The sequence below is a fragment of the Salmo salar genome, chromosome 13 (assembly GCF_965601325.2).
Source record: "Salmo salar chromosome 13, fSalSal1, whole genome shotgun sequence".
Lineage (NCBI taxonomy): Eukaryota > Metazoa > Chordata > Actinopteri > Salmoniformes > Salmonidae > Salmo > Salmo salar.
In genome coordinates this window covers 23838384-23852874 of record NC_138303.1, presented here as the reverse complement: position 1 = coordinate 23852874, position 14491 = coordinate 23838384, and the positions used below count along the sequence as shown (strand labels likewise).

Below are 14491 nucleotides of genomic sequence, written 5' to 3'. Positions count from 1 at the left end.
GACTGTAGTGAGGGAAGAGAGAGGAACAGGAGGAGAAACAGAAGGAATGCATGGACAGAGACCAGAAGAGACTGAGAAGCTGAGAAGAGTGGCCAAACAGGATACTACTGAATTCCATTCAACATGGAAAATGTGAGCTTCTCTTTTTTTTGGTGAAATGTTCTGTGCCAGTAGCTGATATCTTATGATTTTATTTGCATATTTCAACATTTTGAGTGTAATGTAACTGACTTATTTATTTTCTCTGCTCACAAATTGTGTTGTCTTACTGCAGATGGCTTTCTATTGTGTATTTGTGCATGATGGCTTTGTAATTTAGCATGAATAAATGTGACTGTGGTGAACATTAAGTTCATTAAGGGTCAAAAGGAAGTTGTTATAAAGCAGAAAGTTGTTTAAGTTATTCAACATTTTTACTGACACCAATGCAAATATTATGAAATGTATTCAAATGTACATTTTACTATTCGATAGAATCGAAGAGATTGTTGCCTTTTCTTAGATCTTTTCCATGAGACCGAAAAAGGATTTACATGCCTAAGTCTGAAAGTGTTTGTGCTCTGGTTTTGAAGTCTGTACAGATAAGATCTTGGCCCGAAATTACTGACCATCTACCTATAGAGACCATGCCAGGAAACCTGCAGACCTTTTCCCTTTAACGTAACATAACCAGCTTCTTACTTTTGTAGAGACAGGATCAAATGGCCTATTCAACCTATTTTTTATAGATCACATATCAGGCTCATTATGTTGGAAACATACAATGTTAATAGTCAACTAGTTGTGCTTTGGAAAGTTATCGTGACCATCTACAGTCTATCATTTTCTGTACTGTATGTATTTTGACAAGGGAACTGTCAAGGAATTATAAGTGGAAACTGGGACCTCTTGTCACCTGTAGAATATCCTTGAATGAAGCAAGAATATTAGTGAATAGTTGATTATTGTAACTCTCCCTGATAATATCTCTCTGATCAGCGGTGGACTGTGTTGTTGTTACAGATGGAGCTGCCACCTCGACCAAAACTCTTTGACTTCCATGGAGTCTCCATGACCCACTATTTCACTGACAACTGGGAGAACATACAAAACTTCCAGGCCAGGCCAGATGATATCCTCATCGCCACTTACCCCAAAGCAGGTCTGTGTGTGTGTTTGAGTGTGTGTTTGTGTGTTGTCAACATTTTGTAAAGATAAATCTTTGACATGCCTCTCTCTCCCCATTTCTCCATCTTCCCTCCCCCTTCTTTCTCTCTCCCAGGTACCACATGGGTCTCCTACATTCTAGACCTGCTGTATTTTGGTCAGACAGCCCCTGAGCGTCAGACTTCACTGCCTATCTATGAGAGAGTGCCTTTCCTGGAGAGTGACTTCCATATTCTCCCTCCAGGTTAGAATACAACTCTGATATAACTCCACACACTGTGAAGCCTTTATCTTGATTACACATCAATAAAGTATGCGGAGATCAAATCTTTGTCATGCTTGAAAACTGAATCCGGAAAACACCACATACAATACAATAACCCAAGTCCTCATCAACAGCCTTTTTACTGTCACGAAGTTGAAGGACTTTTTGAATGACTTGAAATCTTATACTGTGAGAAGTTGTGCCAATCACATATTCCAGCTACATGACAATAAGCAGTTTTACTGTAAAAATCATCCTTAACTCCATAAAGTAACCTATCCAGATCCTCACCCCTCTGTACACACAGGAACGGAGCTGGCAGACAAGTTATCCACCTCTCCTCGCCTCATCAAGACTCACCTCCCAGTCCAGTTGGTGCCCAAGTCCTTCTGGGAGCAGAACTGCAGGGTACATTATATGTAACTCTCTGTTTGTTGTCTGTGTAGTCTGTGAATATGACTCCGCTCATGTCTGCTGGTGTAGCATATGGTTAACATTTATGCATCCTCAAACCTGCTGTGCTGCATTTTGTCCAGTAAGTGAACTTAATTAATGACACAATTTGTGTGAATCCCCAATGGAGGGCAGCATAACACAATACACAAACTTTTGCAAACCTCTCTAGAACCAGCGTGCGTCTCCGTGTGGATTGCGAAGACTCTATAGAAATCCAGTCTTTGTAAACACTTTTTGTTGTCCTAATTTTTTCCTCTTCCATTTCCTTCTGTGTGGTTTGTTTAAGTGATATTGCCAGAGAAGCCGGTGTTAGGAGGATGTATTGACATGGGGGTTGTTAGGCCTGAGAGGAAGTCGAGGTCCGGTAAACTGTACCAATATATCCTCCAAACACCGGCTTCGAGGACATTATGACTTTTATACAACGAGTTGACAAATTTTCATTAAAAAACGTTCTTTTGATGAATTTATTCATACTTTTTAATCCTTCCATGGGATATAGTCCCATCACAAATCTAAGGTTGCTACCCAAGCCGGCTGGTCATCCTTTCTATCGGTTCAGTTGCCAGAGACCCAGTTGTTAAGTCTTTTTGTTCTGTATCTATAGACGCACCCCAGTCGTTCGTTCTAAATGTTCGATTGCCATACTGGTTGGCAATGTTCTTATACCTTGCTTGCTAGCTATCCAACTATGGCTAACTTACAGTCATGTCAAACAGAGCAGCCAGAATTACTAGTGACATTTATTTGGATACATCCATAACAATTAACTAATGATGCACGATTTCACCTGGTGTAGAAAATGTGCTCTCTCGTCAGGACACTGTTGTTCAGAGGAGCTAGCCAACAACACAGCTAACACACTCACTTCAAACTGAAGCTGAAAAGACTCCAAACTATCTGCATTTCACTTCATTTTACCTGTTTCCTATTGACATTTCTTTGTATATATCCATAAAAATTATGCCAGCTGATTCATGATTTTGACTGGCTGAGAAACTCTGCCTGCCTCTCTGTCTCGTCCTGACTCCCAACACGTTCATTACTATGGGACCGCTGGAGATTGAATTTGAATATTGAAACAATGTTGCAAATGTCGGAGAGACAGACAGCAAGGTTTATACAAATGCTAGTCTAAAATAAATGTGATATAATGTAAAGATGTTTTTTATAGAGGAGATCAAGTTTATAAATTGCCTGGCTGGGCTGATGAGACAGTGGATTGCGCAATGAGATGGAACAGAGTAAATAGGCATTTCAACATCATAGCTTTCTTTAGCGGGTGGTAACTTGTGGAACAGACACCGGCTGGAATGCGGTTTTAACCAATCAGCATGCAAGATTAGACCCACCCGTTGTATAATTAAATAATATACTCTTACATCAAGTAATGTTGTAATTGCAGCGATTTTTCTCTCTCTCTCTCTCTCTCTCTCTCTGTAGGTAGTGTATGTGGCCCGTAATGCCAAGGACAATGCAGTGTCTTATTTCCACTTTGACCGCATGAACCAGGCCGACCCAGAGCCAGGAGACTGGAACAACTTCTTACAGAGATTCATGGATGGAAAGAGTGAGTGAATGAGAGAATAAACGAGTGAATGAATGAGTCTGTGAACAAATCAATTACAATGAGTAAGAGAGATAGCACAGTACAGATGTTGATGAGGCTCTGTGATTCTGGCTTATTGATCAGTCTTTTTCCTGACTATATATGCATCTCTATCTATCTCCCTAACATCCTCTCATGTCCACATGGCTGCTTTCCTCAGTGGTGTTTGGTCCCTGGTATGACCATGTGACTGGCTGGTGGGAGAGGAAACAGACTCACTCAAAACTCCACTATGTTTTCTATGAGGATATGGTTGAGGTGAGTAGAACAACTACCTCTTGTGCCATAAAGGTGCTGACCTCTTTGCAGATTATGTAGCACATTAACTTACATAAAGGCAGTGTGGATATCCGTGTTATATTGTTATATTGATCAGCTCTAGCATTAGCTTTCAGTGAGGAAGAGTACTGTAGTAGGATGTCCCTTGTGGGTATCCGTACCTATGTATGACATGCACAGCATAGGCTAGTAGACATGCTGAAGCTTGAACCTTGTCGTGCCTCCTTATTTTAAGTAATACTACATGGTTTCAGAGTGGTTTTAATAATCACAAAAACGTGAAGGACTTACCATGTGAATCATACAGCCGACAGGCTGTTTCAAAGCAAGAATGGCACAGAAACAGAGATAAGCAGCGTAGATCATAATTGGGCTAGTTAACGAGAGAGGACTATGTTACTGCGGGCAACGTTACAAGAGGTAGAAGCCGAGAGGGGTCCAGCTGCGACGTCCTCTCTCAGAGCACTCATCCCTCAGGGTCTCTATTCTGCCACCTACTGATATGTAATCTCAGTGCAGTGCACCTCTCAGGAAAAGAGGGGCTTTTGAAAGGAGTGGATGTTTCGAAAGGAACCATATATGGAGAAGTGGGATGCGAAAGGTGCCACTCAAGACGTTGTTTGGGTTATCAGATGTTACTCATGGTCTGCACAGACGACAGTATGGAATTTCATTTCTGCAAAAAATAAATTCTATTCACTCAGTGTGAGTTGTCTCTTTGAACGTTACCTACCGGTAGCCATGTATGTAACATTACGTTTTCGTAAAGGTAAATTGTAGCTAACGTTAGCTACCTTAACTTATAAGAGCATGCATTAATTTTACAATGCATTATTTATTATTGAATATTTAAAATAATAATAATTGAAATATCAAGCCATGGTGGTTCTAGTTGTTATGGAATTCCAGCGTTTCGAGTGTTTAAAGACTCTTTTTGAAATCCCCACTTCTCCTAATGTGGTTCCTTTCGACACCCCCACTTTTCCTGAGAGATGCACTGAGTGATGCACCGAGAGATGTCATATCAGTAGGTAGCAGCATAGAGACCCTGAAGGATGACTGCTCTGACAGATGACATTGCAGCTGGACCCTATTGAAGAAGCCGGCGGGATTTCAGGTCTGGTGACTCCCAAGTTCAATGTGCTCTTGAGCAAACCTGGACAGGCCAGTGGCTAGTGCTGACGGATTTCGAATTAGCTCCGCAGAGAATGTTGATTGTATGGTTTACACTATGGGTGATGAAGCCGAGGATATATTAAAGGCTTCAGTGTTGACTGAGGAAGAGAAACTTAACTGCAGTGCTGTTAAAGATTTCGTAGGACGACACAACATTATATTTGAGAGAGGTAGGTTCAATGTGCGCAAACAGAAGCTGGGAGAAACCGCCGACAGCTTTATCACATCTGTTCACAAGCTAGAGGAACATTGTCAGTTTGACAGTTTGGCTCACTCAGGAAAAAACTGATCCAAAATCAGATTGTAGTGGGAATAAGAAATATCTCACTTTTTGAAGTTACTGTTGGATTTACAGCTTACCTTGTCCAAAGCTATAAATCACCTTAGGCAGTGAGACAGTAAAAAACAACAGGAAATGCTGTGCAGCGGAAGCTCTATGCAGACAGAGTGAAGAGAGTGAGGAAATATATGCGTTCTCATACCGTGCTAAAAAAACTGAGGGGAACACAGAGACAGACGTGGAAAAAACAATCACAGACAGGGCCAGTAACCAGTTCAAGCGTTTGTGGCAAATGTGGGAAACCCCCTTTCCACAACTGGAAAGATTGCCCAGGAAAGGATGAGGAATGCAGGAAATGTCACAGGAGAGGACACTTTCTGCAGTCTGACGATCAAAGTTTTCAAAAAGAAATTCCCCCCCAAAATTCCTAGGCTACAAGGTGACTACAAAATCTGCCTCAAGAAGGATGACATCCCCAATGCCATTACAACCCCCTGCCATGTGCTTATCCCTTTATTGGCCAAAGTAAAGGACGAGTTGGGGAGGGTGGAAGAAATTGAGGCTGTGTTTAAAATAGAGAGTCCCACTGGTTCCCAAATGCCAATGGGGACATAAGGATCTCTGTGGACATGACTAACTTGAATGAGGCACTCTGCAGAGAGAGACACATCTAACCATCAACGGAACAGACGCCGGCCCAGTTGGATGGCTCACAGGTCAACACAAAGCTGTATGCCCGCTCAGGATTTTAGGAGATACCGATGTCACCAGAGAGTAGGGCGCTCACAATGTTTATAACACGGTTTGGCTGGTACTGTTTCAACGTTTTGCCATTTGGAATCGCTTCCGGTCCATTTCCAACGACGCATGTCCCAGCTGTTGGATGGGCTGTGTCGTGTCTTTGGCTATGCCGGATTAAGTGATATGACATGCTATTCTATAAAATCATTTCTCTGTAATTAATATTACCTGATTAAGCTAATCAGGTAGATAATTAACTAAAAAGTCGGGGCACCACGAAATAATGTTTATAGAGCTGTTATCTTCCGAATAAACTCTTAAAGACCTGGTAATCTTTTACGTCAGTAGCAGTCAATATTTAATCCTCACCTTATTTAGTCTCATCTGAAAGTTGTAAATTCTTGGTTATCTTCACGAACCCTGGCTAACAAGTTGAATCAGCAATACCAAATTTGGTTTAATTATTTATTTACTAAATACCTAAATAATCACACAGAATTACATATACACAGAATGGATCATACATTGATTACAAATTATGTCATAAAGAAAACGTCCCTGGTAGACGAAGCTGACATGACGGCTGGTTACACAAAGGAAAGGGGGTTGGATTTGAGTGAAAGAGCGGAAAGACTGAGGAACAAAGGGAGAAGCTATGCTATCGTAAATACAGTATCTTATGCATTCTAAATTACCTCACATTTGAAAAAGGAGAATGCAATAAATATTTACTCTGACCTGTGCTTCGGTAGATGGGAGGCCGGGTGGTCCAGCATGGATCTCTGGTCCTCTGAAGAATATCTGGTGGTAGAATGGATACTTGGTAGTACCGTCGTCGTGTGGTAGAACGTCCTCTCCTAGCCCACATCTACAGTTGCTGCGCTAACGCGACGGCTAGGAGGTATCACTTCTTTAGTGAATAAGAGTTCAAAGTTCATACCAAGTTGCCATACTTTAAGCTCATGCTATATTCTGGCTGGTATAGTCGAAATTCATCCTTCCGGCGTGTAGGTCGTCACCTTCACATTGAAATTCTATGCTAATTTCGTTAGGTTCTCTAAGGTTGGCTTAGTTCTGTAGGTGGTCTTTGTCCTTTCAACGTGGGGACCTCAAGTCCACACGTCCCTGGAACAGCTTATTATCTGAGCCCTTTTAACGTAGGACTGTCGCCCTAACGTCCTCGGAACAGAAAGTTACATTTTCGTCAAGAGCTTTATAGAGGAGGGGAGAGAAGGGTGTGTTTCATAGTTTATAACCAATGTAATTTCACATGTGCAGGGCCACTGACTTGAGCATAGTTCACTCATGAATACCCAATTCTCTCATTTGGAAGCTAAAATTACATTTAATCTTTTCACAAATAGTTTCATATTTAAACTTTTAAATTGCACAACAATTCCATGTGAATCTGATAGCTAGAATGTGTAAACTTTCCAAGATACAGTTTGTCATCCTGTCATTAGTAATAATGTCTCAGAGAACAACTGATCTGAGATCATATTCATTTAGTACCAACGCATATTTTCAGCTGGTTGGATTACCGAAATATGGTTCCGTTCCCATCTTTTGATGTCACCAGACTCTCTCTCAATGTTAACCAAGGGATTTTCAATAGTCACATCGGTAGAGTAGAGAGATGAAAAAGGGGAAAGGTATTTATGGTGGTCATAAACCTCCCCCACTCAGGCCAATGTCATGACAGCTGAGTGGAGTCATAGTCCACGCGGACAACGTGCTCGATTGCGGACAGGACAGAGCAGAGCATGAGGACTCACAGCAGTTCTGACTAGACTCCAGGAGACTTGCTTGACGCTCAATGAAAAATGCATCTTCTCATAGTCAGAGGTCTTGTTCTTGGGACACAGAATCAGTGCAGCTGGAATACAGCCGGACCCAGACAAGATCAGTACCGTCACAGACATGCTCATCCCCCAGAACGTGGCTGAAGTTAGGACCTTCTTAGGCATGGTCACATATGTGGGTAAGTTCCTCCCACAGTTTTCAGACACAACCGAACCCTTAAGAGAATTATTAGCCAAAGAGAATGACTGGTCATGGGGTCACATGCAACAGGCGGCGTTTGAGAAAATCAATGGAGACCTGGCCCCACAGAGAGTGCTGGCCCAGTACCGTCCCCACGCTAAGACAAAGGTATCAGCACATGCATCATCTTTTGGGCTAGGGGTGGTCCTCACACAGATGAAGGACAACATGGAGTGGTAGATAATACTTTAAGTACAGTATCCAGTGTGTGTTTTCCTGCAGGATACAGGGAGAGAGCTGGACAGGCTGTGCTCCTTCCTAGGTTTGTCTCCTTCAGCAGAGGAGAAGGAGAGGGTGAGAGGAGGAGTGCAGTTTGATACTATGAAGAAGAACAGCATGGCCAACTACTCCACCGTCCCAATCATGGATTTCAAGATCTCTCCATTCATGCGAAAAGGTATACTTCTCCATTTCTCCCCTATACCTCTCTCTGTCGGTCTTTCCCTCCTCCCCTCTCTATGTCCACCACCTTTTCTTTGCTCACGACTCTCTCTCTCTCTCTCTCTCTCTCTCTCTCTCCCACTCTCCAGGAAAGGTTGGTGACTGGAAGAACCATTTCACTGTGGCCCAGAGTGAACAGTTTGATGAAGACTATAGGAAGAAGATGAAGAACACCACCGTACAGTTCCGCACTGTAGTCTAGGTTGTGGTCAAGTTGACTGTCTGATTGTTTGTGGTCAGGTTGATTGTTTATTTGGCGCATATGGACCTACGATAGGCTCGGCTGGGGTGTCAGTCTTCCATTGGTCCACAGTGAACTGGGTTATGGTGTTGAAATATACAGGGTGAGGATCATATCGTATCATATCCTAGAGTGTGAATGAGAAAGATCATGAAGTGTCTTATAATATCATTTTTTGAGAATGATTGATGCTACTTTGAGATATGAGCTATAGGTTGAGAACTGAAAACAAAAGTAAAATGAGGACATGCTGCACAGTACATTCTCAGCAATGTGAGCTATTTCTAAATCCTCTTGCCTGGTCTGTTTACTGTCGATACAGTAATAAATATGTGAATGGAGAAGAACATTATTAAGCATCAAGCATTGTTTTATGCTGTTTAGAAAACATACATACTTTGAAACTGTAACAATTCCTACTCGTATACAGTATGACTAAACGTAATACATTGATGTTCATGTACTTGCATTTAAATTAATATGAAATGTCTATATGACCCAAAGCGGTTAAAGAGACAGCAATTTGCACATACGCACACCCTCCACTTTTCACAGCTGTATGTTCATTATGCCTGTGAAAAGCATGACACTTGCACTGTAAAAAGTGGGATGGCGCTGTAGTTCATCTGAAGTGCTTCTACAGTTTGGAATGATAGAAAATTACACTTTGGTTCTTCCAACCTACTTTATTCAATTTGCCTGAAATCAAATAATGCATTTTTTAGATCAGTGTGATTTTTGTTTATTTAATGAAAGCTTCTAAATTGCTTCCAACAACTCATACGCATGCACATTGAATAGCAGCAGGGGCAATGTAGTGGTGGCAGCTTATCAGAAGAGTTGGAGGTGTGGCTAATGGGGGCTTTTTTTTCACACGTGAGAGTGAATGTCATTCCAGTTAATGTGGTCTATTGTATTTGATATTAAACGTTAAACTTGTACCATTATCTCCTCAAATATTGTATGAACATTCACCTGTGACATCTGACCTCCTCACCAGACCTCCTTACCAAGTAACATTACAGAGTATCTTTTTGTATTGATTGTGGGCGTCTAGCCAGCAACCTGGCAATAAAAAAGGTTGATGCAGTAGGTGAAAGGTGTGTACACGCTTCACACACTGCCCAGGCACACAGTCTGCAGCCTAGACACTATCTACCCCAGGACACTGCCCATTCAGTAGCCTATCAGGTGTGTGTGTGTGTGTGTGTGTGTGTGTGTGTGTGTGTGTGTGTGTGTGTGTGTGTGTGTGTGTGTGTGTGTGTGTGTGTGTGTGTGTTTTGATGGAAGGTGGGGGATAGAGTATGTTTGGGGTCAGGTCAGGTGTGTAAAGGCATCCACAAACAGGTTTGGTTTGTTCCTAGCAGAACTCGGCAAGGCAAAGCAAGCCTTGCATACTCCCTTTAAAAGCCATTCGCTTGAAAAACAAGAAACAAGCACATCTACCGTTTGCCCTCTTGAGGCGGCATGTCAAAAACATAGCCAGTCTACTTCCTCAAAATAGTCTGAATTAATCTAAAATAATTCAAGAATTTTGACGTTTTTGCCGAAGAGGTCTTGGTTGAGTAATTTTACATCTAACTAAGATTTTTGGTGCAGTATTTTCAAGTGATTTTTGTTGTTGTTGATGTTACGGATACAGGTATCCTGTGTGTATTTGTTTTCTCTCCTTCTGCCCTAGTCACAGGTGGCAGTAATCAGTCGCCAATTAGTCGCCAATCTGAAGACAGACCTGCTCCTTTTCTCTTACCCAATCACATACCCTTTCCCTTTGTTTAAAAGAAATTCAATCAGTTGTCTCTGCAGCTATCGCTCTTTTGTTTTTGTACCTACATCTCACATTGACTGTTACCATGTGAGTATGTATTGCTGTGGTGTATGGCTGTTTGTTTGTTGGTGGGAAAAGGCGATACCAAGCCAAGTCGCCCTTGGGTATACATTACCCGTAGCGGACCACCCCCCCCCCCCGTGTGTTTGAAAAATAAACCTAAAGTGTTAGACGGTAGATTTAGGTTGTCTGTTGTTTTTAGTTCTCACTGTTCCTTTTCACTCTTATGATTTGCATGAGATATGTTACGAGTCTCGTTTCCATCCCCCCTAGACTGCAGGGCCAAAGGGGTGCAACAAACACTTCATTGAAGAATCCCTACTGTTGACCAATCAAAGAACTTCGACTTACCTCAAGAAAGATTGTGTGCTTCAACAGCCCACAAAAAAAAACATTGAACGGTGTCGAACACCAAAACGAACAAAAATGTGTCAACATTTTGTCATAATATATGCGCAAACTGTTTTGACTGGGAAGCACATGGTAAGCTTAAGGTAATAATAACATAACTCATATCTGTGTCCAGCTGCCACCTACTGGTGAATTTCTTGTAATGTAAGTGCCCCTGGCGATTTAGTAGTGACACATGAGATACTGAGAGGGAGAGCAGAAAAGCCCCTCAGCTCTGGAGTAGAGCTACAACAAACCAGACCCTATCCCTCAAGTGAGAAGAAAATTATGGAAGATAGAATGGGGAGGAGACAGGAAAAGAGGAGCACAGAGAATAAATTAGGAGTCATTTTGTAAGCAGTGCATTCACCCTGAGGTATCTTACTCAGAAAGAGCAGGGTAAGTCAGTTATTTTGGTACGTAGGAATTGCTATCATGTGTAGTATGATTTTACTGTCGTCATTTGAGAAACATTAAGACTTAGGCTTTGTTAAAAGGATCCGACCCTTTATTTCAATTTTCGCCTAAAATGATATACCCAAATTGAACTGCCTGTAGCTCAGGACCTGACGCAAGGATATGCATATTGTTGATACCATTTGAAAGGAAACACTTTGAAGCTTGTGGAAATGTGAAATGAATGTAACACATCAGATCTGGTAAAAGATTATACAAAGAAAACAACTTTTTCTTTCTGTACCATCATCTTTGAAATGCAAGAGAAAGGCCATAATGTATTATTCCACCTCAGGCACAATTTATATTTTGGCCACTAGATGGCAGCAGTATATGTGCAAAGTTTTAGACTGATCCAATGAACCATTGCATATCTATTCTAAATGTTGTATCAAGACTGCCCAAATGTGCCTAATTAGTTTATTAATACATTGTCAAGTTCATAATTGTGCACTCTCCTCAAACAATAGCATGGTATTCTTTCACTGTAATAGCTACTGTAAATTGGACAGTGCAGTTAGATTAACAAGAATGTAAGCTTTCTGCCCATATCAGATATGCCAATGTCCTGGGATTTTTTGTGTTACTTACAACCTAATGCTAATCACATTAGCCTACGTTAGCTCAACCGTCCCGCGGGGGGGACACCGATCCCGTAGAAGTTTTAATTAACCACTTTGTGTCATATAGACATTTCATATTAATTTAAATACAAGTACATGAACATCAATGTATTACGTTTAGTCATACTGTATACGAGTAGGAATTGTTACAGTTTCAAAGTATGTATATTTTCTAAACAGCATAAAACAATGCTTGATGCTTAATAATGTTCTTCTCCATTCACATATTTATTACTGTATCGACAGTAAACAGACCAGGCAAGATGATTTACAAATAGCTCACATTGCTGAGAATGTACTGTGCAGCATGTCCTCATTTTACTTTTGTTTTCAGTTCTCAACCTATAGCTCATATCTCAAAGTAGCATCAATCATTCTCAAAAAATGATATTATAAGACACTTCATGATCTTTCTCATTCACACTCTAGGATATGATACGATATGATCCTCACCCTGTATATTTCAACACCATAACCCAGTTCACTGTGGACCAATGGAAGACTGACACCCCAGCCGAGCCTATCGTAGGTCCATATGCGCCAAATAAACAATCAACCTGACCACAAACAATCAGACAGTCAAGTTGACCACAACCTAGACTACAGTGCGGAACTGTACGGTGGTGTTCTTCATCTTCTTCTTATAGTCTTCATCAAACTGTTCACTCTGGGCCACAGTTAAATGGTTCTTCCAGTCACCAACCTTTCCTGGAGAGTGGGAGAGAGAGAGAGAGAGAGAGAGAGAGAGTCGTGAGCAAAGAAAAGGTGGTGGACATAGAGAGGGGAGGAGGGAAAGACTGATAGAGAGAGAGGTATAGGGGAGAAATGGAGAGGTCTACCTTTTCGCATGAATGGAGAGATCTTGAAATCCATGATTGGGATGGTGGAGTAGTTGGCCATGCTGTTCTTCTTCATAGTATCAAACTGCGCTCCTCCTCTCACCCTCTCCTTCTCCTCTGCTGAAGGAGACAAACCTAGGAAGGAGCACAGCCTGTCCAGCTCTCTCCCCGTATCCTGCAGGAACACATACACACTGGATGTAGAAACAGCTAACCTCCTAGAGCAGCAGTTAGTATGGCTCTTGAGCATATGTGTGCACTGAGCTCATTAGATGCATCTTAATAATACTGTAACACACACCTAGCATCAGTATTCTACTCACCTCAAACATGTCCTCATAGAAGAGGTAGAGGATTTTGGAGTGAGTCTGCTTCTTCTCCCACCAGCCAGTCACATGGTCGTACCACGAACCAAACACCACTGAGGAAGTGCAGAGTAGACAAATTCATAGTGTGCATGGGGACTATTATCCCTTGCTCATTCAATCACTCCTTTATTCTCTCGTTCACTCACTCTTTCCATCCATGAATCTCTGTAAGAAGTTGTTCCAGTCTCCTGGCTCTGGGTCGGCCTGGTTCATGCGGTCAAAGTGGAAATAAGACACTGCATTGTCCTTGGCATTACGGGCCACATACACTACCTACAGAGAGAGAGAGAGAGAGAGAGAGAGATTGCATTTATATATAGTGGTTATATAGTGGAGAAACATAGAAGACAAGATACAAATACTGCACCCTGCAGTTCTGCTCCCAGAAGGACTTGGGCAGCAACTGGACTGGGAGGTGAGTCTTGATGAGGCGAGGAGAGGTGGTTAAGTTGTCCAGCACCTCCACCCCTAGGACAAACAATATAATAATGCTAAATAATGTTTGATGGATATTATCACTGTTCAGCAGTTTGTGTCATTGTATTAAAGACTTTAGTTACTGCTTTGAAGACATCATCTCAATTTTCTACAGAGAAATGACAAAATGGGAGAGGCATGATTAAGTTTTCCAATGCTCTATTCTGACCTGGAGGGTAAAGAGGAATGAGCAACTCCGGAAAAAGAACTTTCTCAAAGATGGGTCTCTGACGCTCAGGGGCTGTCTGGCCAAAATACAGCAGGTCTAGAATGTAGGAGACCCATGTGGTTCCTAAGAGAAGAATACAGATAGGGGACATATATACAGTCATTCACAAACCCAAACCCAATCTTTAATGCAACATCAACCTCAGACTGAGAGAGACCTGCTTTTGGGTAGGTAGCGATGAGAATGTCATCTGGTCGGGCCTGGAAGTTCTGTACATTGTCCCAGTTGTCAGTAAAGTAGTTGGTCATGGAGACTCCATGGAAGTCAAAGAGTTTTGGTCGAGGTGGCAGCTCCATCTGGAAAAGTCGGACATGTATTCGATCAAGGATCACCACAGTATTGTTTATGCTTGGATATGAAACTTGAACAGAATTTTTTAGCCATCCGAATGGTTGTATTATTCAAACGTAGAGAGGAATAACGCTCTATTGATATGTTTGCCTACAAATGTTAAAGCTTCTCGAGTGTTCGGGAGTTATTTACTCAGAAAAATAAGAACCTAACACTAGGGACAACAACATAAGTGTAAGGCGTCTAGGTGTAGCAGGTAAGGCGGAGTCAGGACACAGAGATGAGTAATTCACGTAACTTTACTCAAAACATC

General features: G+C 41.7%; 2 protein-coding genes across 2 annotated transcripts; one reads left to right on the top strand and one right to left on the bottom strand.

Moving 5' to 3' along the window:
- On the top strand, positions 1 to 9028 carry st1s3 (Cytosolic sulfotransferase 3). The gene is given in 8 exon segments (NM_001141353.2): positions 1 to 132; positions 1003 to 1141; positions 1262 to 1390; positions 1719 to 1819; positions 3311 to 3437; positions 3637 to 3734; positions 8218 to 8392; positions 8526 to 9028. Coding segments are annotated over 8 exon segments (891 nt in total). The 5' UTR covers positions 1 to 123; the 3' UTR covers positions 8639 to 9028.
- A 3022-nt stretch (positions 9029 to 12050) lies between these two features.
- LOC106566636 (cytosolic sulfotransferase 2) lies at positions 12051 to 14192 on the bottom strand. The gene is made up of 7 exons (XM_014134847.3): positions 14045 to 14192; positions 13828 to 13950; positions 13549 to 13649; positions 13328 to 13454; positions 13137 to 13234; positions 12814 to 12988; positions 12051 to 12682 (listed from the first exon to the last, which is right to left on the bottom strand). The coding sequence occupies exons 1-7, from the start codon at positions 14181 to 14183 to the stop codon at positions 12570 to 12572; spliced, it is 876 nt and encodes a 291-aa protein (XP_013990322.3). The 5' UTR covers positions 14184 to 14192; the 3' UTR covers positions 12051 to 12569.
- Between the last annotated feature and the right edge of the window lie 299 nt (positions 14193 to 14491).

Coding starts and splice junctions, on each gene's coding strand:
- LOC106566636 (XM_014134847.3), bottom strand. CDS start 14,183: ATGGAGCTGCCACCTCGACCAAAACTCTTTGACTTCCATGGAGTCTCC. Junction 13,951..14,044: donor CGCTACCTACCCAAAAGCAG/GTCTCTCTCAGT, acceptor TTCTTCTCTTAG/GAACCACATGGGTCTCCTAC. Junction 13,455..13,548: donor TCTGGGAGCAGAACTGCAGG/GTGCAGTATTTG, acceptor CTCTCTCTGTAG/GTAGTGTATGTGGCCCGTAA.